General features: G+C 40.3%; 1 protein-coding gene and 1 long non-coding RNA gene across 2 annotated transcripts in view; one reads left to right on the top strand and one right to left on the bottom strand.

Moving 5' to 3' along the window:
• Nucleotides 1-25713, top strand: part of LOC309500004 — a 368298-nt gene that overhangs the window by 71447 nt on the left and 271138 nt on the right. The gene's annotated exons all lie outside the window — the stretch shown is intronic.
• On the bottom strand, nt 21378-25353 carry ccnb1 (cyclin B1). Its single transcript, XM_082171484.1, has 9 exons — nt 25198-25353; nt 24620-24760; nt 24444-24542; nt 23802-23984; nt 23564-23722; nt 23252-23488; nt 23024-23164; nt 21811-21921; nt 21378-21705 (listed from the first exon to the last, which is right to left on the bottom strand). The coding sequence occupies exons 1-9, from the start codon at nt 25216-25218 to the stop codon at nt 21604-21606; spliced, it is 1194 nt and encodes a 397-aa protein (XP_082027610.1). The 5' UTR covers nt 25219-25353; the 3' UTR covers nt 21378-21603.

Raw genomic sequence — 25713 nt, 5'->3', positions numbered from 1 at the left:
CATTCCAGCCAGGCAACCCAGCTGTACTTCACCTTAGGAGCAGTGTTTTAGTTGTGTGTTTTAGTGACAGTAAACAGAGTTATATTGCTTAGAATATTTCAAATCAGTCACTAATGAGGTTCCATGGAGGTGTTTAAATCACTGGAGGTCAGCAAGCATATCCTTATTGTCCATATTAAATCGCTGGAGGTCAGAAAGCATTAGGTGTTTCTTATCAGGCAGCTGATCACTGTCTGCATCACCTCATTTGCATTAGGTTAAATTAAACTTTGTCGCACTTCCAACAGTTGCTATTACTCAAGAAATGAATTACTCAAAATGTCATTATTAATGTATATGCATTCAAAATGTTCATATCTTTGAAAGAAATCTCTGAGGATTCATTTTGTTAAAAAAAGAAAGAAAAGAATAAATAAAGTGTGAGTTTAAAAGTAGATTAATGATTTGCAAGAATGCCAGCACAGCAAAAGTCTGTGTATGGAGATAACCTTAACACCAGTGCATGCAAAATGACTGAAAATTACTTTGGAAAAGACCTCACATTTTTTCAAGTAATTATACCCTTTTTACAGTTTAAAAAAGAAAATCTGACATCTGGAAACATTTTATTCTTCTGTTATTCATCTGTCTCCTTGAAGGAAAATGTTGAGCTTTCTAGGAAAAAAATAATAAACAATTGTTAAAATCTGGCTAATGTTAAGTAAATACTAAGTACAAAATTATTCTTGTGTTGGCTTGAGGCCAAACTAATAATTCTGATATTCAAAAGCTTAGAGCCGTGTTTCACAGAAGTCTCCTGATAACGCTCTGACATGCATAATGACAGTATAAGTATGTTAATTTATAATGACACATACAAGATAAATTATACAATATTCAGTATAAATCCAACAAAACTATTCATTTGAGATTACATGTACTAAAATAATCATTTTCACTGTTTAAAAAACACACTTTTTGTAACATTATCGTGATTTGTAATGTCATTGTAACACCATACAAAGCCCATTTAACAATCCCATTACCATACAGCTTCACTGAGCATATGGTGCCCACAGTATTGAGCAACAGGCGGTGATTGAATTTCCCATTTCTCATTTAAAGTTAAAACCATTTTGGTAACACTTTCTATGAAGACCATGATTATAATGAATTATAGCTCCATTTATACTTATTTAAAAGTAAGTATTACTTTTAAATACATTTATAAAGACTCATTTAGACTTATACTGCATTATAAGAAAAATTATAGTTACTTTTATATTTTTATAATTACTTAAAAGTCATGAATTTGCTTTTTCATGCGCATGCTCACAATCCATTTTACACTGATTTATAAGTGTTAATTAGTAAGTCGTACAGTATGGTTCCATGAATGTATTTGTAAAGATGCAACCTGCATTATAATGTTATTATATAATAGTTGCAATGACTTTTTAGTAACTCAGATTTATTTCTGTCAAATAAGTGAATATATGGTTATTAATAGCCATTTTGTGTTTTATAGATACTTATTGTGAGTGATAAACAGTTACTAACCTCTATAAACGCATCATTGATAGCTTTAAGTAAAGTAAAAACCTATAGGATGCAATTTTTCTAAAGCAAATGTTAATTTAAAATGTGCTCATTCTAGATTTTAAGTTGTTTACTTGTAAATGTAACTAATGAACAATAATAAAACAATAAAAAAATCACAGACATCATTAATACAAACAGTTGAAAAAAATATTTAAAAATGTTACATATAGCAAAAAACGGCAACAATATTTTTTAAAGTATATTTTCAAACTGCTATAAGCAATACCATGAATATGGCTGAGGAGATATTGATTTTAACAAATTATAATTACCATTCATGACCTCTAATGCAAACATTAGCCATTAAAGACATAATTGACACAACTAATTGGTGCACTAAACAAGTATCTCTGGAACTATTTTATATTTCTCCATTTATAAATCAGTGTATAATGGATTATGAGCATGCACAATGAAAAAGCAAATACATGACTTATAAGTAATTATACAAATAATGTTTCTTAAAAGGCAATTTAGGTCTTAATGAGTCTTTATAAATATATTTATAGAATAGTAATACTTACTTATAAATAAGTATAAATGGAGCTATAATTCATTATAAGCATATAATCTTCATAGAAAGTGTTACCATAATTTTAAACTAACTCCTATTTTACTAACATACCTTACTAAAAGTGTTTATTGCTAGCTTTTCACAATGCCGTAAAATCACAGGTTTGTATGAATGAAATCAGCTCTGCTATTGTGCACATCTTGGCTAATTAATTTGAAGTTTCAAGAGACATTTCTGGGTTTCACTCTGCGAGTTACAATTTGGCTCATTTAGATTGTATGAAAGACAATGAGACTTACACATTCAACAAAAATTGGTACAAATAAACCACTGGGATACACTCTATGTGGGATGCACATAAAATGAAATGATGCAAAAGCTTTTCAAGGGTTTCCCGGTGATTATAAACAGCAAGAACATGAATCACTGCTCAAGCCAACAATTTGGAGGTTCTAAACTCCTAATGACTGCCTGCTGGTCCAGGAACTCTCTGATTTAGTAGCAAAAGCTCCTGGCAAAATATTTTTTCTTTTCTGTGTTGATTTTCCATGTCCAGGAAGAATACTTTCAGCTGACTTCCCAGAACTCTAAGCATGACAGACTCACAGATACAATTCATACTGCTGTTGATATTTATCTATCTTGCAGTGTCTGTTCAAGTGCTTTGCAATAAATGTTTTTAACTTCAAAAGAGAGTGATACAAATTAGCAGTCATGAATCCAATTTAATGATCATTTATATCAAAAAATCATGTAACAAAAGCCTATGTAAAATAACCTGTTATTACCAAAGAACGTACAAAACAAGTAATGAGAGAGTCGATACAATTTTAAAGGATTAAAAAAATTCAGAAAATAGAGTCAGGATAAATCATAACAATTATTGAGGTGATTTTATGGAATAATCTTTCAAATGAACCATAAAGCTCTAAAACAATTATTACATTTAGGAAGATATCTAAAAATGTCTAATGGCCTGACAAGGTACATTGTATCTATGTTTATATAACATATTGTTAATAAATGTTGTTTATTAAAAATGCATTTTTCTTTCTGTTTATTCATGTAGGAGACCTATTCAATAGATTCAGCAGTCTTGAGGCCCTATAGATCAGCACCCCCACAAGCATAACATCCCATGGGACAATGTCTGACTCCACGGGGTAGGGTGACATCATTAATGGAGGCCTAGGCAGAAGCTCCTGAATAATTTATGTGCTCTGCTTTCAGCTCTGGTATAACCTGGCAGCAGTCATGCAGACAGGGACCTTCTCCCTAAGTGCATTAGGATCAGAGTAGAGGAAACTAGCCTTTATTGACTGAATCCAATCAATAAGTGCTGCTGCTGTGTGCGTGAATGGAAAACAAGACATTTTGGGAAATGAAGTCAAGGCTGGGGTATAACAATTGAATTAGCACCCATCGCTCAAATGTTTGACTTGATATTTTGAGTTTTCTGTGTTATTTGAGCTGCTTTAATGAAATCACGCTGGTGATGAGTGACAGAAGCTTCTGCATCAGGTTACTAGGCATAAAAAAAGACAATGAAATAAAGCAAATAAATACAGGCGAGAGGACATCCGAATCTTTTATTATGGTGACTATTTTGAGATGGGTGTTTTACAAATGAGAGAAATTTTCTTATGACACATGAAAATAAACCATGTGAGATTGTGTCCTTTAAAAAAAAAAAAAAAAAAATGGATTAAGGATGGGATCATTCATGGTGGCAGCTCACAGATATCATAGACTGATTAATTCAAAGGATCTTAAATAATAATAATAATAATAATCAGTTTGATGCTGATAATCCTGCACTAAACTGACCCGGATGACAGCAGAGTTTACCAAGTGACCCTGAGAGGTAATTTCTTCTTTGTCAACACAAACACACAAGCTTCTTTGTGAAGATTTATGACAGTAGTGTGTGATGTGGTAAACAATAGGTCAAAAAAAAAAAAAAAACTCCATCATGAAAAAAAAAAATCATACTTTGACATTTAAATTCCAATATTGTTTGCAACTGTCCAACAAAGTTAAATGTGGCAAAATAAATATTTAAATAAATACTCAAACCTGAAAAGTTGTGTGGCTCCGTTTTCATTTCATTATTGTTGTACACTTGGCAGCTTAGGGCCCGTCCACACGGAGACGCGTTTCGCTGTAAACGTATACATTTTTTATCGTATTGGTGTTTCGTCCACACGGATCCGGCGTTTTCGGAGACTGAAACCGCTATTTTTTGAAACCGGGTCCCAAGGTGGATAAATCTGAAAACGCCGCCCTTGCGTTTTCGTGTGTACGGCCAATCCGTATATTTTGTGAAACGATGATGTCATCACACCAAGTGTCAACTAGTCAGACACAGTTAAGTCACAGCAACTACATTTATGGTTTTTCATATTGTTCAACAAAGTTCTTGATTAAAAAAGAAAAAAGAAAAGAAAAAAAGAAGCTACTGCCTAATATTATTGTTGTATACAGCGCGCAAGGTTTATGCACATGCTTTAAGTCTTCTTCTCCGTTTTTAGTGTATGTCTGTGGCAGAATTACAGCGCCACATACTGGTCTGGCATGTATACTACATCGTTTTGAGTCGGTTTCAGTGGTTTCGTGTGTACGCAGATATTTCTTGAGACGACGCCGTGTTTACGGAAAAAAAATTTTGAACGGGGAAAAAAAATATCGGATAGGGAAAGCTCTGGCTTCGTGTGGATGTGGCCTTAGTTGAGACACTGTGCTACAACTAACCCCGCAATGTAAAAAATATTTTAAACCTAGCTAACAGTTGCTAGGAGTTGCCGACATGTTTCAAAATGGTGCTATGTTTTAGCCAACAAGACAGTGATTAAGGTAATATAAAGTTAGATTTGGTGACTACACACCCAACTCAGAAACTGAAAAAAAAACGTATGATGAAAAAATGTACTTGCATGGTGTCAAAACACTTTTTGTCCAGAATCTTCAAGAAATCTTATCAAAACATTCCACAAAGACGGGAGACTGTCTTCTCGAGAGAAAAAGAGCGGAAACACAACCTGCTTGACCACGACTAACTATGTAAAAGGTCCATGTTACATTTAACCCTGCGCTATGTTGTGCCCTGCGCTACCCTATACATTTAAGTAAGCCGGTAAGCTTTGAGTACACAACTAGTTTACAAATACGTTTTTTGTTTGTACTGCAACTATACTATATATGGAATTATAGGTATAGGCCTACTGATAGTTTACTAGTCAAATACTTGTAGCACACTTTTTAGTTTATGAAATGACACTTTGAAATATACTCTCAGTAAACTAGTAGTTTAATAGTTTTATACTACATGTATACTTGTAAGTTTTCTTTAAGTGACTGATTTTTGTCAGAACAACAGATCGGATTCAGAACGATGATCAAATCATAGATGGAGTAGATCGAATCCATCAACAGCCTCAAAGCTTCATAGTTGTTAACCCTTCCTAGGTCGACATTTCATTCGGTAGCTAGGCAGTTTAGATTTATATGCTGTTGAATGTTTGATGATTGCGTTATTTTACATTTGCGTTAGCAATCTTCTATCACTTGTTTCTGCTTCTTCTTCACCTGTGTTTTGATTTGCAGATTCTGTACTATTTCAGAAGATGTGTAAAAGTGCCCACTACCGAATAGCAGTGAAAACATGGATAGCCAGAAAATTCCAAGTGTGTCCGACTGCATCCCGCAGTACTACAAACCACACTACTACTAATTACACCCCCTACCTCAAGTTACGCCCCCTACAATGAAACACCGGTTCTGGTTCTATGAATAGTGGAATACCGCTAGAGACGGTCAACCACAGTGGAAGGTGGAACATACATTCATAACAGTGTTTATCACACCAACCAAACACCATGAGAGCTCCTGCTCAACCCCAGAGGCCATACACACAGTTTCAACTTGCTCGGTGAAGGGTGCCAAAGTTCCCCGTTTAGACCGATAACGGGTCCCTCGGAACCGGCAATGGTTGCGTTGGACCAGTCAAAAGGGCCAACAGCAGACTGAACCACGGCCTTGTTGGCCAGCTGGGTGCCACTAGAATAAGCCTGTGGCGTCTCTCCTACACACGGGAGGGAAGGCATAGGAGGAATTCCGTCCAGTTGTGGGCTAGGGAATCCTGGCCTAATGACCCCTGCTCCTCCTGCGCTGCAAACCACAGTGGGCAATGTGTTGTCTCCTTGCTGACAAAGAGGTCCACTGCAGCGGTCCAATAAATTCCTCAAATTGACTGAACGATCGCTTTGTGCAGACACCACTCCGATGGCTCCGACCTGATCAGGAGAGTGAATCTGCCATGCTGTTGCAGTGACTGGGAATGTGTGCTCTTGAAAGTCGACGGCAAGATAGAGACCTTATGCCCCCTTGGTGGTTGATTAAGAACAGCACCGTGGTGTTGTCGGTCCAACATCGGATGATGAGTCGCCACAGGACGAGCAGGTGGTCTAAACCGAGCACGGGATGCATCCCTTCTTGAGGTAGCACCAGGTCGAGAAGTTTGCTGTACAGGCCTGTAAGACTGTCCCTGCCTGTATTGGACCTTGTGTGACAAACGGGCATTCGTTATGTAGATGGTCCATAATCATTTACACTACGCTCAAAGTGCTGGGAACAAGACTCCACTGCATGAACTCTGCGCTCAAGAGCTTCTTGAACATCTGGACAAAAGACTTGTCGAGGTACCAGCGGTAGCTGGCGAAGCTTGTTACGGCAAGCCTCTGAGAGTTTAGACTGTGCTCGCCAAACCTACCTCCTAGCTTGTCAAACAAGCCCAAGAGCCTTTCCACTGGAGAAAGCAATTGAACCCAAGGCCTGCAAGGAAGAGTCAAGAAATTCTGATGCGGTATTGTCTGGTGTGTTAACATTCATAGTAGCATGAATCGCTATCAATAGATCAGCCATGGAATTTCCTACACGACTTTAGCCTGTTATAAATCGTGACCAACAGATCATCTGTGCGTCTACACTCCTGGCTAGGACAGCGAAGATGCTGTCTATGGTCTTCATCGGGTAATACCACCAGTGAAGAAATGTACGGCTCTACTGGAGGCATGTTACCAAGGCCCTTTTCCTGGGCCTCAGCCATCGCCGCTAGCTTACGGGCCACATGATCTGGTCTGGGCGAGGAAGCTGACCGAAATGCAGAAGAAACAACATCTGTAAAGTCATGACAACTTGGCATTAGGAAATCCTATTGCTGAGAGATGCAAGAGGTTTAAATGGCCCGACACAGGAGGAGGTGGGTCCAAATTCTGCTTAGCAAGCGTCATCTCGAGTATATCTTCTAGTGAGAATATGTCACATGCCTGTCCTGTCTTGTGTAGCACATGTGGTGTTTGTGTTCCTGTCTCTGTTTTGACCCCACCCTCCTTGTTATCTCATTATTGGTTTCATTTGTCCCACCTGTTGTTCCCTCATTACCTGCCTGATTTGTCCCTTTTATAAGTTCCTTTGTGTTTGCAGTCTGTGTCGGATCGTTGTCTTGTACACGTCTCCTGTTCTCCCGTGACCCCTTTTGGTATGTTCGTTTTTGAAGTTGTTGTTTTGTATTTAGTTATGTTTTCCCCCTCGTGGGTTTTGTTTTGTGTTTAGTGTTTCTTTTGTAATAAATATCTTTTCCCTTTGCATTTGAGTTCCCCCTTTGTTTTCTGTAATTAACGTGACAGAACGATCCGACCATGTCAAGGACTCAGCAAAGGGTCTCTTCCCCAGCCACCGAGCGGGAGAGGAGGCAAAGTTTTGAGGGGACCCGGTTGGTCATATTTCGCGGGACCCGTGGAGGCCGCAGTAGAGGAGGTGGGCGAGAGGAATTTCAAGACCACTCTCCACTCTGGCCCCTCCTCGACCCAGTTCCGGTGGTCCCAGTTCCGGTGGTTCCGAAACGGAGGAGGAGAGGAAAGAACTCCTCCGTGGCTATGTCGGTGGTCCCTGTTCCGGTGGTCCCTGTTCCGGTGGTCCCTGTTCCGGTGGTCCCTGTTCCGGTGGCCCCTGTTCCGGTGGTCCCGAGTCTAGTGGCCCAACCCGAGACTGTTCACGTTCCGTCTGCCCAGTCAGAGACTGTTCAGGTCACATCTGCCCAGCCAGAGATGGTTCAAGCCACATCTGCCCAGTCGGAGACAGATCGGGAGATGCCCATTCTCATGGCCGGGGGGGCACTGATCGGCTATTTAGAGCGTTTAGCTCGGATCCTGGAGACGCCCTTCAAACCTTCAGTGTCTGTTCCTGAGCCGGAGCCAGTGTCTGTTCCTGAGCCGGAGCCAGTGTCTGTTCCTGAGCCGGAGCCAGTGTCTGTTCCTGAGCCGGAGCCAGTGTCTGTTCCTGAGCCGGAGCCAGTGTCTGTTCCTGAGCCGGAGCCAGTGTCTGTTCCTGAGCCGGAGCCAGTGTCTGTTCCTGAGCCCTCAGTGACCGCGACACTGGCCATTATGGCCACAGCCATGTGGTGTGTGTGGGCTACGCACACACTTGGGCCGGTGGTGTCTGTTCCTGGGCCGGTGGTGTCTGTTCCTGGGCCGCTGGTGTCTGTTCCTGAGCCGGTGGTGCCAGTTCCAGTGCCCGAGACGGTGGTGCCAGTTCCAGTTCCAGTGCCTGAGCCGGTGGTGCCAGTTCCAGTGCTTCAGCCGGTGGTATCTGTTCCTGAACCAGTGGTGTCTGAGCCGGTGGTATCTGTTCCTGAGCCGGTGGTGTCTGCTCCTGAGCCGGTGGAGTCTGTTCCAGTGCCTGAGCCGGTGGAGTCTGTTCCAGTGCCTGAGCCGGTGGTGCCAGTTCCAGTGCCTGAGCCGGAGGTGCCAGTTCCAGTGCCTGAGCCGTTGGTGCCAGTGCCTGAGCCGGAGGTGCCAGTTCCAGTGCCTGAGCCGTTGGTGCCAGTTCCAGTGCCTGAGCCGGTGGAGTCTGTTCCAGTTCCTGAGCCGGTGGAGTCTGTTCCAGTTCCTGAGCCGGTGGAGTCTGTGCCGTGGCCGCCCGAGGGGTCTTCTCCGCCGTGGCCGCCCGAGGGGTCTTCTCCGCCGTGGCCGCCCGAGGGGTCTTCTCCGCCCTGGCCGCCCGAGGGGTCTTCTCCGCCCTGGCCGCCCGAGGGGTCTTCTCCGCCCTGGCCGCCCGAGGGGTCTTCTCCGCCCTGGCCGCCCGAGGGGTCTTCTCCGCCCTGGCCGCCCGAGGGGTCTTCTCCGCCCTGGCCGCCCGAGGGAGAGTCTACTCCGCCCTGGCCGCCCGATGGACTCTCTGTTCCGCCCTGGCCTCCAGAACTGTCCATTTTCCCTGCCCCACCCCGGTCTGTCTTTCCTGTCCCTCCCGTCCCACCCTGGTCTGTCCCTCCCGTCCCACCCTGGTCTGTCCCTCCCGTCCCACCCTGGTCTGTCTTTCCTGTCCCTCCCGTCCCACCCTGGTCTGTCTTTCCTGTCCCTCCCGTCCCACCCTGGTCTGTCCCTCCCGTCCCGCCCTGGTCTGTCCCTCCCGTCCCGCCCTGGTCTGTCCCTCCCGTCCCGCCCTGGTCTGTCCCTCCCGTCCCGCCCTGGTCTGTCCCTCCCGTCCCGCCCTGGTCTGTCCCTCCCGTCCCGCCCTGGTCTGTCCCTCCCGTCCCGCCCTGGTCTGTCCCTCCCGTCCCGCCCTGGTCTGTCCCTCCCGTCCCGCCCTGGTCTGTCCCTCCCGTCCCTAGTGGAGCGTCTGGTAGCCGCTCCTTAAGGAGGGGGTAATGTCACATGCCTGTCCTGTCTTGTGTAGCACATGTGGTGTTTGTGTTCCTGTCTCTGTTTTGACCCCACCCTCCTTGTTATCTCATTATTGGTTTCATTTGTCCCACCTGTTGTTCCCTCATTACCTGCCTGATTTGTCCCTTTTATAAGTTCCTTTGTGTTTGCAGTCTGTGTCGGATCGTTGTCTTGTACACGTCTCCTGTTCTCCCGTGACCCCTTTTGGTATGTTCGTTTTTGAAGTTGTTGTTTTGTATTTAGTTATGTTTTCCCCCTCGTGGGTTTTGTTTTGTGTTTAGTGTTTCTTTTGTAATAAATATCTTTTCCCTTTGCATTTGAGTTCCCCCTTTGTTTTCTGTAATTAACGTGACAGAATACCACTGAAGAAGCAGCACCCTGAAGGCTCGAACCATAATCAAAGAGGCAGAGAGGACACATCAACCAGCAAGTCTGTACACTGATCAGGAAGCTCATTGACTTTGAATGGATGTCAGTCTAATGTAAGCTGTGTTCCGACTTCAGAACAGACTAACGAAACACTGTCTCTGTTTTAAGCTAGATGTAGTTATGCAGTAAGATGTTTACTTAAGTTATTAAAGGGTTTGCTCACCCAAACATTTTAAGTCTGTCATTAATTACATTCCCTCATGATGTTCCAAACACATAAGAATTTTGTTCAACACAAATTAAGATAATTATAAGAAGTCCGAGAGCTTTCTGATCCCGCTTATAGACTACAATGTTATAACCGCTTTCAAGCCCCAGAAAGTTAAAATAGTCCACGTGACTACAGTGGTTCAACCTTATTGCTATGATGCGACGAGAATACTTTTTGTGCAAAAAAAAAAAAAAAAAATCGCACTATTACGTATTTTTGCGTCGCTTCATAACATTAAGGTTGAACCACTGTAGTCACATGGACTATTTTAACAATCTTCACTACCTTTCCGGGCCTTGAAAGTGGTAATAAAATTGCTGTCCATGGAGGAGTCAGAAAACATCTTAATTTGTGTTCCAAAGATGAACGAAGGGCTGACGGGTTTGGAATGAGGGTGATTTTTTGGGTAAACTATCTCTTTAATCTGTTCTACGAGTTTAGACAGACTGCAAAATGTGTAAAATTCATTGTTCTTACGTTTATTTGAATTAAACATGCCTTTTCAATGTTATAGGTTATTGATGGGTTAGAATAAAAACGTCAAATTTACATCACATTACTGGCTACTGGCTACATGTACGCATGTCATGTAATTTTTGCTTAACCTCAATCATGTTACTTTCAGTCCTGTTACACATATGAAAAATAACAGGACTGAGCAAAAGTAACAGGAGTGAGTAGAGTCCTTTTGGTTTGTTGATTTAATATTAATTGATATAGTACAATTCACATGATTTATCGATTTATCATGAGTTTTACAATTGTAATTTCTTAAATTGTAGACATTTTATGATTAGTTTTACAATGCGAGTACCATACTTACAGCTAGCCAGTCCACGACAGAGTAACTTAAACTTTTTGTCTTTCTTATCTTTTGTAGATAGTGGACAGAACCCATACTATGCAGGTGCGAGCTGCAAGGGAAGGAGCGAGACACCTGCAACCCTCTCTTTTCCCACCTTTTTGTCTTTTCTTCCCTCTCTCACTCTCTCGTCTCTCTCTTCATCTTTCTCTTTTCAGCTCCTACGTTGTGAAGTACCATTATCATATACAGTAGTAAACACATGCACACACATATTGACACTCATTCCTGTTACCCAGTGTTCATTCCTGATACCCAGTGTTTATTCCTGTTATTAAATTGTATTTTTCAAGTACCATTATCACATAGTAAACACATGCACACACATATTGACAGACATTCATGTTACCCAGTGTTTATTCCTGTTATTAAAATGTATTTTTCTGTTTGTTTTTATCAGTTTTGTTTGGTCCATCATTTATGCTAAATCACAGTAATTTATAGACATTCAGTAAAATACAATAATTCTACAGCAGCTTACTACTAAATCACAGTAAACAGCTTTCATTTCACAATTATTTACTGTAAAAATGATACGGTAACTTACTGTGAAAGTCATGCAACTGGTAGCCTGCAATTTATTGTAAATTTACGGTGAAATAATTAACAGTGTAGTCATTAAAGGTCCAATGTGAGATTTTTTTATGTATAATGTGCAAGAAATGTGATATGACATCATATATTCTTACCTAATCATTAACATATCTTTCTTCACCACCGAGGCAACTTAAAAGATGGGAAAATGTAAAGTTTGAACTAGAAATATGATTTGCCACATCAACTCATATTGAGGAAGAGGTGCCAAACATCTGTGTTTATATAGGGATTGCAGCTAAATGATTCAAGCCACAATTCAACAATACAACCATGATTGCATGACTCATTGTGGGGTCATTGCAGAGTCAATGGAGTCAATACATGCCACCCATTTAGATCAATAAACTTTACTGTCATTCCCCCAAGTGAATGATTTGAAACTGCTGTCTCACTAGTTACATTTTGGTATAATTTTATATACCTTTACAAAAGACAACTTAGTTTACCATGGCATGAAACCTGGAGTGGTATCCACTTCTGCATGATGCCAGGATGTTGCTATGCGGTTGATAATGTGTTCTGAGTGTGTTGCTTTGCAGTTGGTTCTGGGTGGTTGCTAGGTGATTACTTACCGGTTCAAATCAAAAGAGCCCACCATTCTCTCTCTTTTATTATCTGCCAGGTAAAAGAGTCTGATAGCATAACAAAATAATAGCATACCAATAATCTGCACAATTTAAGGTATAATTTACAGCAGGGGCAGCTTTGGTCCTGAAAGGCCACTGTCCTGCAGAGTTTAGCTCAAACTCTAATCAAACACGGCTGAACAAGCTAATCAATGTCTTCAGGATTACTAGAAAGCTACAGGCAGGTTTGTTTTAGGGTTTGAGCTAGCCTGGCAAGCCAGACCCACTTCAAGATGTTGGGTCTGGGAACTCACCATTGGCAGGGCTCAATCCGAGGGGCGGGATGAACGGTTGTCTTTCAAATTCCCTCTGCACGCAATAGGATAGCGCTACAACCAACCAGAGCGTTTTCCCACCAGCGGAGTTGATAGATTAAACTTTTGCCCTATCCGATGGGCAAAACTCCAAACACATCTTCCTTTTTTAATAATGACTTAAGTGCCGTTCTTTGTTCTTTTCTCAAAGAAAAGCTTAACTCCAAGTCCTCCAGAGTCGCGGCCAAATAGAGCGGCAACAATTAACAGAACTAGCTCATTTACCTCAAGAGTTCATAGATAGTGCTGTCAGTTTGCCATTAACACTTTCTCTGACAAGCGGATGCAGTGAGACCTGTTTCTTCATGACGTTCAGCAAAAAAATAATTTTTTTATGATAGAGATGGTTTTTTTACATGGAATATTCCTTTAAGTGTGCAGTAGATACACCCTCATTAACGATTTCAATATATGACTTATCCTCTCCAAAAAGGCCATAAACATTACAGATAACATGTGAAGTAACAATAAATTTACATACATTTATCATAAAACTAATCCTGTGAGACTGAGATTAGATTCTATTTGAAACTCCTCAATCTCAATAAGCAGAGAGATCTGGGATGGACTGTAGGAGTAGAAGTGTGCCAGTCAGACAGAAAAAAGGCATATTCAGCCTTTAAGTTGATGAAAGTTCTGCTACTTAAATGACTTGACACAACCAAAGGCATCATGAACCTAATTAGTTTGGGTTTCAGTCTTGGCAGTGCCGTGACACTAGTTCACATAGGCAAGATAAGACATTACCACAGGAAGGAAAAAAATCTTTTCAACAAATTAATTAAACCAAAACCAAATTAAATCTGAAATGGACAACTGTTCATCACCATGCTTGTTGCATGGAAAAGCTTTGATTTTCAATAAAAAAATATTTTTTTCAAAACTGAACACCATTTGCAAAGGGGCATGATGCGTCTAATCACCAAAGTCTTAATGTCTGTTCACACCTGAATGAAACCAAACACTGAGACTTAGGCACAAAAGAACACTTTCTTCCGTTCATGTGCCATAGAACAGCAGAGCTCTGTAAAGTTCAGGAAGCACATTGGGCTTTTACTTGAAAATCTATAAAATGTGAAAATGAATGCCTCTGTGTTTATTTATGCAAGGGGTTCCAGGCTCTGAGAGACTGCAACCCAGTTGCCATCTGTGCTCTTATTAGTGTCTCTCCGTCCATTCCACATGGTTGTGTCAGAACCTCATTCAAATGGGTTCCCGAGGTCTGTTTATAGATTGAGAGAGGAGAGACACAGATAGAGAAATCAATCTGCAGACTGGAGATCAATCTCTTCACTGAATGCAATTCTTAATCAGCATCCCCCCCCCCAGTAAAAAAACCTTTAAGCATCCTTTAAAAAAGTCACAATTATGTGAAATAAAGTTGTAGTTTTGAAAAACAAAGCTGACATTTTAAGATATAAAGTCAGATTGTGAGATATAAATGCACAATTGCAAGAAATAATAACCCAGGTAGAAGAAGCAAACTGAGTAAGATATTAAAACTTAATTTTCACACATCTTGAAATTATCTTATTTAAGCAATAAAAATAAACTTTTTAAATGTTATCATCTTCGGCTATTTAAACCTCTAACACTAAGTGCACGCTTACATGACAACAATAAAACAAAAAGGTTTTCCTTTGCATTTTTAGTGTACAGATGACAACATTGTCAAAATGATTCCTGTTCACATGGATCTACGAAAACCATTAAAAACGCTGAATGCCAGGCCAGTAGTTGGTGATGTCACTTTGTAAAGAAACACTTTACGCACCTATAGCCTGAACACGTAATACGCATGTCACCGTTTTCACAAATTCGCATTTGCATGGTTTACATGAAAACAATAAAGGTATCGTTTTCAGAAGCTTGCACTCTGAAACCCATTTTTGGATGGATCTTAGTGTGGCATTTGATACCATCGACCACAACATTCTTTTGAATAGACTTGAAAATGATGTTGGTATTAGTGGAATTGCATTAGCATGGTTTAAATCATACTTATCTGACAGTTATCAGTTTGTAAATGAAGAGATGTCATAACGATTACAAAGTTCAGTATGGTGTACATCAAGGCTCAGTACTAGGACCCTATGCTTTTCACCCTGTACCCTTGGGAGATATCATTAGGAAGCATTGCGTTAGTTTTCACTGTTATGCTGATGATACCCAGCTCTAGAAAAAAAAAGAGTTTCTAATTATTGGACAAAAAACCTCTGCACGTATCATCCTAAAATACTGTCTAACAATTGATGGCTGCTCTGTCAAGTCTTCGTCGTCGGTTAGGAACCTGGGTGTGCTCTTTGATACCAATCTTTCATTTGTAATCCCCGTTTCTAGCATCTGTAAAACCACATTCTTCCATCTTAAAAATATATCGAAATGACGACATATGCCAATTGCGGAACAGTTAGTTAATTTGTTCATGACCTCAAGGCTAGATTATTGTAATGCTCTAACTGGGTGGTTGCCCTGCACTCTTAATAAACAAACTCCAGTTGGTAAGAAACACAGCAGCCAGAATTCTTACTAGAACCAGGAAGTATGACCAAATCAGCTCAGTTCTGTCAACACTGCATTGGCTCCCTGTTAAAGGATTATTTCACTTAAAACTTTCAATTCTGTCATCATTTACTCGTCCATCAACTGTCTGGTTACCGACATTCTTCAAAATATCTTCCTTTGTGTTCAGCAGAAGAAATACATTTATACAGGTTTGAAACAACTTGAGGATAAGTAAATGATGACAGAATTTTCATTTTGAAGTGAACTATTCCTTAAAGGGTTAGTTCACCCAAAAATGAAAATTCTGTCAGTAATTACTCACCCTCATGTTGTTCCAACCCCATAAGACCTTCTTTCATCTTCGGAACACAAATTAAGATATTTTTTATTAAATCTGAGAGCTGGATCACTCCTCCATAGTCATTATAACTTGCTGGCCCAGAAAATGTATTAAAGACATCGTTAATATAGTCCAAGTGACTACAGTGGCTCAATCTTAAGTTTATAAAGCGACGAGAATACTTTTTGTGCGCAAAAAAACAACAAAAATAATGACTTTATTCCACTATTCATTTCCTTCTCTCTGGGCCTCGAGTTTTTTCACGTAGTATAACTGCGCAGCGCTTCTATGTTGTACGTCACATGCATCACACACGTGACCAGCGTCGGCCAATAGTGAGCTTACGTGTGACGTACAACACAGAAGCGCTGCGCAGTTATACTACGTGAAAAAACTCGAGGCCCAGTATTCTCGTCGCTTTATAAACTTAAGATTGAGCTACTGTAGTCACTTGGACTATATTAACGATGTCTTTAATACATTGTCTGGGCCAGCAAGTTATAATGCCTTAGAAGCCTATGGAGGAGTGATCCAGCTCTCAGATTTAATAAAAAATATCTTAATTTATGTTCCGAAGATGAACGAAGGTCTTACGGGATTGGAACAATATGAGGGTGAGTAATTACTGACAGAATTTTCATTTTTGGGTGAACTAACCCTTTAAACATTGTATACATTTTATTTTATATTATTTTATAAATCTTGCTGATTACTTACAAAGCATTACATGGTTTCCCTCCCCAGTACTTGAGCGAGCTCATAGTCTTATAGTCCTATTGCGATCTCAAAATTCTGGCCAGTTGATAATACCTAGAATATCAAAATCAACTGCAGGCAGTGGATCATTTTCCTATTTAGCACCTAAACTTTGGAACAGTCTTCCTAACATTGTCCGGGAAGCAGACACACTCTGTCAGTTTAAATCTAGAATAAAAACACATCTCTTTAACCTGGCAAACACATAGAACATTATACATTTACATTTCAAATCAGTTAAATGATTGTTAGGCTGCATTACCTAGGTCAGCCGGAACTGGGAACACTTCCTATAACACCTGATGTACTCGTTACATCATAAGAAGAATGGCATCCATGCTAATATTAGTCTCTCTGTTTATCCCAAGGTTTACGGTCAGCCGGATCTGGGTCGTATCCAGATCAGATGGTGGACCTGCGTCTAGATACGACCACAATGCATGATGTAGTGAGCCAGATCCGGACCATATCCAGATCAGATGGTGGACCTGCCTAGACCTGCCTGTCCTAGACAGGACCACAACGGTAGGTAATCCTATAGGTCATTTTTAGTGAGATTCCAAAGTGTCAGAGACTTATATGTTCACTTTGATCAGTTCACAGGAAGTGGACAGTCATTCCATTTAAATTCATTGTGCACTATGCCAGTGGTATATGAAGTGTGGCTAAAATAAACGCAGTGAAAAGAAGCTGAGGCTCAGCTTAATTCACCTCAATTGTGCTTTCTATCCTGTTGTTCGGGGGTAAAATGTGATCATCAGATTCGTAACTATGCGTCACATAACAGTTGAGAAGACACAAAATATAATCAAATCTCAAATTTATTTACATAATAAACATTGTGACGTTTTAGCAGTCCCAAGTGTGAATAGTTAACATATATAATAATGTATACAAATATATCTTTTAAATCATCAGGTCAAAGGGTCAGGACACGACCTGAGCCAGACTCAGACATGGGTCATCGGATCATAAATACCATTGTACATGCTGGCACTGGCACACTAACTGACAGGCCATGCCTGAACTAAGAATATCAATTTTATACACTAGTTAATAGTTAGCTATCCTTGTTTTACCATGGCAAGGTTGAAGGATAGTATTAGAGCTATATGTTTCTTGGCAAAAATTATCCAGGACTAACAAAAAAAGAAACGTGTCATACTTGACAAATAACCAATTATTGTTATATAAAAATTGCTTTATATTAGCATTTATAAGAACAGATTTCAGGGCCAAATCAATTTGTAAAAGAGTGCTTGACTGAATTTCCTTTATATGCCTTGGGAACTTTGTGATAGCGTAATGCAGACAATCAATGGTGTACAATGAAATCCATTTTAGTGCTGGAGCTGAATTTTTGAACTGCAGCCCTATGGCTCTTCTTTTCACGTGGAATCTGTCTTGTAAACTGATCTCCCTGGCCAGTCATGACCTCAGTGTGCAAGTATGAGTTTTCAGCCCGGACCTGCATTTACCAGAGCAGCCTGCCAGAGAAACTGAGACTCATTATCACCGGTCCCTGAGGAGTATAACTGCTAAGGGTGGAGCAAAGGAGGTAAGTCCTTCCCTCAGAAAGAACGAAGCCTTCATAGTCAATAAGAAGCAGCAGCTGGGGGACATCCCAGTGCTCGAAAAGGGGAGATTATGACGTGATCATATGGAGAAGTTGTCACAAGGGTCATCTCAGTGATTATGTCGTTTTGAGCCAAATGTCCATTAATACAAGAGTCAACTATAACTGAACTAAATAGCAGACCTTAACTGAAAGATTGAACAGAACAAGGGTATTTTTGAATGTATGTTAAAATGTTAGTTCACAGCAAGTTTTTCTATTTTAAATGTAATGCTTTAACTCAAGTGATTAATTATTTATTTAGTCATCTTTTACATTTTTGCTGTTTAATAATGGTTTTAGTTTAAATTGTTCATATTGTGTAAATCCATATAGTGTTAATGTGTTGAAGGTTTTTTTTTTGGGGGGGGGGGGGGGGGGGGGGGGGGGGGGGCTAGTTGTCACAAAAAGTGACAACTAGCCCCAGTCTCCCCCAATAGGCTATGTTAATTTATTCTGGTTAAGATCTGAATATCTTTTAAATGAGGTCTCAAGATTTATTCAGTGCACTTCACAGTGGACAACCCAAATAGGCTTTTACAGGTTTTCTTGATAGCTTTGGCTTAATTTTTGATAGTCTCAACATTTTCTAAACTGTAAAGTGCAATTGTCACAACTGTTTTGTATACCATCACAACTCTACAAAATATAGTAACTCACCCAAAACATTTAATTCGTGCTTCAAAACCTAGTTATTGTATCAGTAAATTGACCAATGCCACCAAATTGAAAATATTTTTTTTTTGTCAGAGTGAGCCATGGTCAAATATTTTAAATGTTTTTCCCTCCCACCATGACAATAACCCTGGAAATGTTTATTATATACATAATTTTTTGTTCTATTTTATGTTGACACTTAGGCCTACTGTGCTATTCAAGAATGTCAGTTTTTCCTGCTATGTGTGTCACAAAGTGTTTTATATTTCAACAGTAAAAGTTTACTGGGGAAAGTCAGTAGGCAACTAGTAGCTACTGAGTAGGTTACTAGTAGCCTACACAAAAAGACAAACACCATATTGTAGCCATGTCTGACATGTGTGTTGTAGGCCTATGCATATTAAGGAAAAATGTAAATTGTGGTTATAAGCTGTTGGAACTGCAGCTACCCCAGACACAAATTAATGATATCTGTGATGTTATTTTGAGGTATTGCATGAAATTAATCCATAGCAAGGGGTTCCAGTGAATGACTAGATCATGGAAAGAGAATTATAGGCCTATGTGTCCTTGGAGTGTCCATTCAGGCTAGCCTAGGTAGGCTAGTGTGGTGCGTCTCATATTGCCCATTCAGCACTCCACCTACAACAGAGTGGGATCGAGCCGACAGACGTTGTCCCATTGTGTGGGTTGAATTAAATAAATGCCCTTAAAACAATAAACAGTAGAAATGAGACCTAAGCATAAGAAAGACAAATCGACAATAAAAGTTGGCTACATTAAAAATCAACAACAATAAAACATGTTCGCTGAGTCAAATTCAAAAAAGCTCCTTTGTTTACTTTTGGGAAACGTATCTCACATGATTAATAGTGAAAGAACGCCACCTACAGGCCACCACTATATATCACTCTAGAGCAAGGGTTCTCAACCCTGGGCCTGGAGGGCCACTGTCCTGCAGAGTTTAGGTCCAACCTTGATCAAACTCACCTGCCTGTAGCTTTCCAGTAATCCTGAAAGGCTTAATTAGCTGGCTCGGGTGTGTTTGATTTAGGGTTAGAGCTAAACTCTGCAGGTCAGTGGCCCTCGAGGACCAGGGTTGAGAATGCCTGCTCAGCCTAGAGCATCCTTTAACTGTTAAAAAAACCCCGAGATTTTATGGGATAATTTTACGTTGTAAAACAAATTTTGCTTGACAAGTACCATGGCATTTTCAAGAAACAGACTTTTCTGTAAAATTATTTAAACCTTTTATTGCTAACGTAAAAAAAATTGAAGCCTACTTAAACAATCCTTGACATTTTGTATTAATTGTACTTCACTTCTTAGAATACATTTGGTTGCATTCCTCATTTGCAAGTCTAAATTAATATAATGCAAATGTGCTCGAGCAAGAAACTGCATATTTTGGCATAAACAGTTGCAGCATCAGTAACATTTAACTATAGGCAAAAACCATGGCAATAGAGTGTAACAAAACTCAAATAGTAGAGTTAAATAGTTGGTCACACTTTATATTAGGTGTCCTTTACTAATGTACTTGCATTAAAAAAAAAAAGGCTACAATGTACTTATGTTCATATTGTATTGCAAAACACCATTGAGGTGGGATTTGGGTATAGTCGGGTATAAGGTGTAAGAAGTCTGTGTAATTATAAATATAATTACTTACAGCTTTAATTACATGCAAATGTATATGTTTTAAAATATGAATATGTAAAACATGTATACAATAAGTGCATTGTAGGCCCATCAAATAATTTAAATTAAAACCAGTTTAATTGCTTAGATTAATTGGTTTAAAATATTTTGCAAAACAAATTCTATTCTGCAGTTAGAATAGTAGCTACTTACAGACCAAGAGCTATTGAATTGGCCCCCAAAATTATTAGAATCTGAAAGTCAATTGAAACAATGGAATGGACTGTCAAGGAATTTAAACAGTAAAATCTAAAATGTATCAAAAGTGGTTGTTCCTAATCAGCTGTCAAATACTTGCAATCATAAAATCAAAAAGTTAAGTAAAATATATATTGGTAGATCAAGTCAAAATAGAAATTTCAATGGGTGGAAACAAGTCAATGCGTGATAGAACTGTCAATTGAAAGGAATTTACATATAGAAAAACCAAATGAACACCAGCACCAACTGAAAAGTTAGTGGTCTGAAAAGCAGTCATGGATGATTGTACAAATCCACATTGGCCAAGGACATGCTGGAACTTTTATCTGATGCAATTCTAATGAAAAAAAAAAACTTCACACTCATAAGTTTGTATGACAGTGAAAGTGCACTCATTATCTAAAGTCAAATCACAGGGGTGACTGTTATAAACTTCATTCTAGCAACAAATGTTTAGCGATGAAGTCACTTGAAGGCATCTTTTGGACAATGTTTTCAAAAACGCAGATGACATGGAAGTAAACAATCCTGAATGGATTGAAAATTGTGGCAATTTATATTGTTAAAACCACAGAAACATGGAACAAGCCTGGAGAAATCCATACTTAATTCAGGCCATCATAAAAGCCCAAGGAAGAACAAAGGGATTTGACTTTCCTACTTTGAATTCTGAAAAACAGAGTCATTTCACAAACCCAGAACAAGCAGCCATTAAGCAAACCCTTTCAGCCATGAAATACCACTTAAGTGTAAGATGTTAAAACGTTTATTTGAATTCAAATGTACAAGGTTGCATAAACTTTGAATCATTCCATCAACATTAAAAGGTCACCTTTACTAGGACATGGCAGTGCAGATAAAAAAAAAAATACCTGTAAAAACAATGATAAAAGTTGCAATAGTAAAAGCATGCATAAGTTACAATTTTTACAAGGCAGCACACAGTGCTTAAGTCTCTTGATCATAACACCACACACTATGAGATTTGCTTGGCCAGGTCCTTGATCAAGGAGGACTTTAGCTGAGAAATTGAGGCAATTCTCATCTGTTTCTGACTGGAATACTTGTTCTTCACAGCCTGGAGGAGAAAGCAAACTCTTCAGTGGGTCACATTAACATCTAGAAACAAAAGCTACTCAAGCCAAAAGAGAGTAGGCCAACTTATTAGACTGAAGCCACTCACCAGGTGCTTTGAAAGCCCCTCATTGACCCTCACAACATTTTTGGCAATATGCTGCATCACAGGAACTAGCATCTCTTCTGTGTAGCCCATATAATGCTGAAGAGTAGGGGTCTGTAAAGTGCCAGATGGAATGGTCAGATTTATTAAAGGGATACTTCACCTCTGGAATGATGAATGTGTATTTAAAATAGGTCATTTATGTAGAAGAAATGTGAAATTATTTTTGAATTTGGAGCCTTCTAGACTGAGAAAAGCCAGAAAATGTATTTTTGGCTTGTGTGGATGAAAGACAACTCCCAGAATGCACTTGCTTCAGTGCCCTAGAAGGCCACTCCCAAGCCACGCCTACCGGTTAGAGAGCGCAGTTGAAAACAAGGCTAGGCTACTAGAGAGACTCCGTGATGAGTTTGCCCAGTATTTCGAGATCGCCCAAAATGTCCGGGACTCGGCTTTTGCGTTCTACAGTCGCCATTCATTGTTTACTGTGGCGAGCAGGACGAGGCTGAGGGGCGCGGGAGAACGGCACGAGGCCGGTGGCGTGATTACTGAGACGCACCGATCTCGTATCTCTCACGGAGGAGCGGGAATTTTCTTAGCAATATTAAAATGCACATCAACCGATCACTTGTTTAGAGTTCATGTAAACACTACATTCAGATTCACCAATCGGAATGAATTCAGTTAGATTGAAACAAAAAAGATTGAAACAAAAAGATGCGCATGTAAACAATGAATGGCGAATGCAGAAACCAAAAGCCGAATCGCAGACATTTTGGACGATCTCGACGGCCGGACATGTCCGGGAAAAAGAGGATGGTCACCCCTACTACTCAGCTTTCTCCTACTACTCAGCTTTCTCCACAGAACAAGAGCCTTTTAGCTTAGCTTCCAAAGAAAGACGGCTGACATTCTGTGAGTGAGATCCCACCTCTCTATGGGCGGGTTAGCCCCTCCTACTGGCTGTAGTCTTTAGCCTCGGGCCAAAAAAAATCCTCCGATGATGCAAAAATGACGATTTTTGCATCTGAGGATTTTTTCCAGACAAAAAAATAAATATATATAAAACTCATCTCGGGGATATGAGGGTAGAAAGCACGGAAATTCAAAAATACTACAGGTTTTCTACTAATACAAAGCTTAATGCTAAATCCTGAAGTATCCCTTTAAGAAATGTATTAAAAAAAAGCTAGATCATGACTATCCAACAACTTACCCAGTCACCACAGCTGAAGACCTTCAGGGTGAGGGCATAAGCTGCACTGGCCACCTGGGAGGGAGGAATGTGGACCATGTCATAGTCGACCATGGTAAGCTCCAGGAAGTACTTGGCCAACGTGTGATGCTCTGCAGTAACCTGCAAAACAAACCCTATTAGTATTAACACAATGTGAACATAACACCTCAGAAGCACTTTTGAAACAATATGGGCAAACCAGCTTACGTCGCCAATTTTGGAGGCTCTCCTGAGGAACTGTAGTGGAAGAGGCCTTCCAAAACCAAAGTCGAGGACTCTCAGGATCTTCATCTCCATCTCCCGGATCTGACCAGTGGTATAGGCACGGTCAGTCACAAAGGCAAAGTCTGCAATCTCTGGTGGGTACATCTCTTCATACTTTGAGGCTATGAACATGGCTGTTACACCAACAAGCTGGAGCTGCTTCTTTGGAACTGGATTATCCTGATCGAGAGACAAGTGGAAGCTATTAAATCAACCTTCGACACCATGCAGTGAACAAACTGGAAAGGGACCCACCTGAAGGAAGCGGTCAATGATTGCAACAGTCATGTACATGGTCTCCTGAAGCAGCCTGAACTTAATTTGAACTTGCACAAGCCAGTCAATAAGAATGGCACGCATGTTTCCTGTGACTTCCTTTCCTTCCAGATATTTCGGCCTAACAGCTTGCTCGGTCTACAAGAGAAGCAGAAAAGCTCACCTTTCTGTACATGTCAGCATTAAAACAAACCAACAAAGCATATTTTCTGCAAACCTCAAGCTGACGGAGATACAAATAGATGTCCTTGACATATTCACTGCAAAGCATGGGATTATCATAGTCATCAGCATCCACATCCTTGATATTAAGCAGAACATCAGAGAACGCCTGACACAGATCATCCGAAGCACAGCCAGAGGTCTCCATGGGAACAGGAGATGAAGGCTCAGACAAAATCTGCAATGGAAAACTAAAGTGAATCTTTTTGTATTAAGGTGGCAGAATAGATACTTCAAGAATTCAGAATAGCAGCAACATCCAAACACTTCAGAGCCAGCACTAGGGGGCATTAAGCTCTGCTGGTTAATACTAGAACTATAAAGCCATCAGTAGGGAAACAGTTTTTGCCATTCATATATAAAATATAAAAAAGCTAGTCTGCATTGAAAAGATAAGTCACATGACTAAAGCTCCCAGAAGTCAGCAAATGTGGCAGCAGCTGTAACACTTTCAGGATTAAACCCACACAAGTTTGAACCAAAAACTGCATTAACTCCACCCAATGCTAGGAGACTTGGTAGAAGCTAGGCCGTTTGAGACATGTCCAAGGCAAGCAACCCTTTTCTTCATGGCATGTGGACAGCAGCTCCCATACTACTAACCTGACCCTTTAAATGCCGCGCATTTACTGCTCACCTGAACGTCATGCTTCACTTTAGGAGACTCCTTTTTGGGCTGTTGAACCACAGGCGCTTTCTCAGCAACAACCTCCGCGTTGGGTGCAGCCTTCACCTCCTGTTTCAAAAGGTTAAGTCATGGTTGAGATAAAGGCAGCTGTAGGCTGAATTGCATGGAGAAGAGATGGCACTTACCTTCTTCCTCAAAGCCTGTCGTGTCTGCGGATTGTTGCCAATCTCCCCCAGCGCGGCCCGAGGTCTCAGTCCGGGCTTGGTCGCTACAGCTGCTTTTCCGGGCAGAGCGTTCTGATTCTCGCTGCTGGCAAGGCGGGTGTTCTACTCAAGACAAGAGGGTGACGGGTAAGTTTTGCATAACGAGTAAGGCAATTGGTTATGCGAAACATTAAAAGTCCTAACGTTACATCTGTAGAAACATCGTTTGAATTCTAGGAAACGACTAAAAGCGTCACACGAGGACCGAAAGCACAAGTACAAACCAGTTAACAGCACTAGTAGTATGAACTAAAGTCTGTCTGTAAAATGCATGCAGTTTACGTGCTAGCTTTCCTATTATGCAGAACTTGCACAAAGCTTTTTGATAGAACATACGTTATACTTTCTGAATTAAAGACGCAGGTAAAAGCCCACACTAACATAGTAACGTTAGCTTGGAAGATAAAGAAATATTTCAGGGTTTTCCCATATCAACTTAAAAATGACAAATCTTTAATATAAGACACATACACGTTGAGTATGATTTAAAAACTACTTACTCTTGTGACACGGAGAGCCATTATTTCAGGAGGATTATTGCTGTGACTCGATGAACAAACTGGTTGATTCTACTCAAGCGAGCTCGATGTAGTATTGCATTTCCTCTGTGGTTTAAATTGTCGCTCTTTCGAACGTGATTCGCTGGGTTCGAAAATCATTGAGCACCGATTGGCTCAGTCGCACCTGATTTCAATGCGTTACTAGGACAACGTATGACCACGTTACGCCCAGGGGCGGAGTCGAGCGTGTTCTTTTGTAGTAGTGTGTACCAGAGTTTGCTTGCTTTCCACTGCCACCCTTTGCTGCGGAGCGTGTGTCTGCAACTGCGTTACCATAAAAACTGCGTTTTTCACAAACTGTCAACAACATTGCTCACATTGAGAGAAGCCAACTTATGTTTCTAACAAGATTACACTTATAACTAACTCTTAAATATTATATTAAGAGTATAATTATTAGTAAATACATAAATTATACAACTATTTACTACTACTGATACTAATTCAATTTAATAA

This window comes from Leuciscus leuciscus, assembly GCF_965113295.1.
Source record: "Leuciscus leuciscus genome assembly, chromosome: 5".
NCBI lineage: Eukaryota > Metazoa > Chordata > Actinopteri > Cypriniformes > Leuciscidae > Leuciscus > Leuciscus leuciscus.
This window is presented reverse-complemented; position numbering and strand designations above follow the sequence as displayed.

Coding starts and splice junctions, on each gene's coding strand:
- ccnb1 (XM_082171484.1), bottom strand. CDS start 25,218: ATGGCTCTCCGTGTCACAAGA. Junction 23,489..23,563: donor TCATTGACCGCTTCCTTCAG/GTGGGTCCCTTT, acceptor TCTCTCGATCAG/GATAATCCAGTTCCAAAGAA. Junction 21,922..23,023: donor TCTTCAGCTGTGGTGACTGG/GTAAGTTGTTGG, acceptor GGCACTTTACAG/ACCCCTACTCTTCAGCATTA.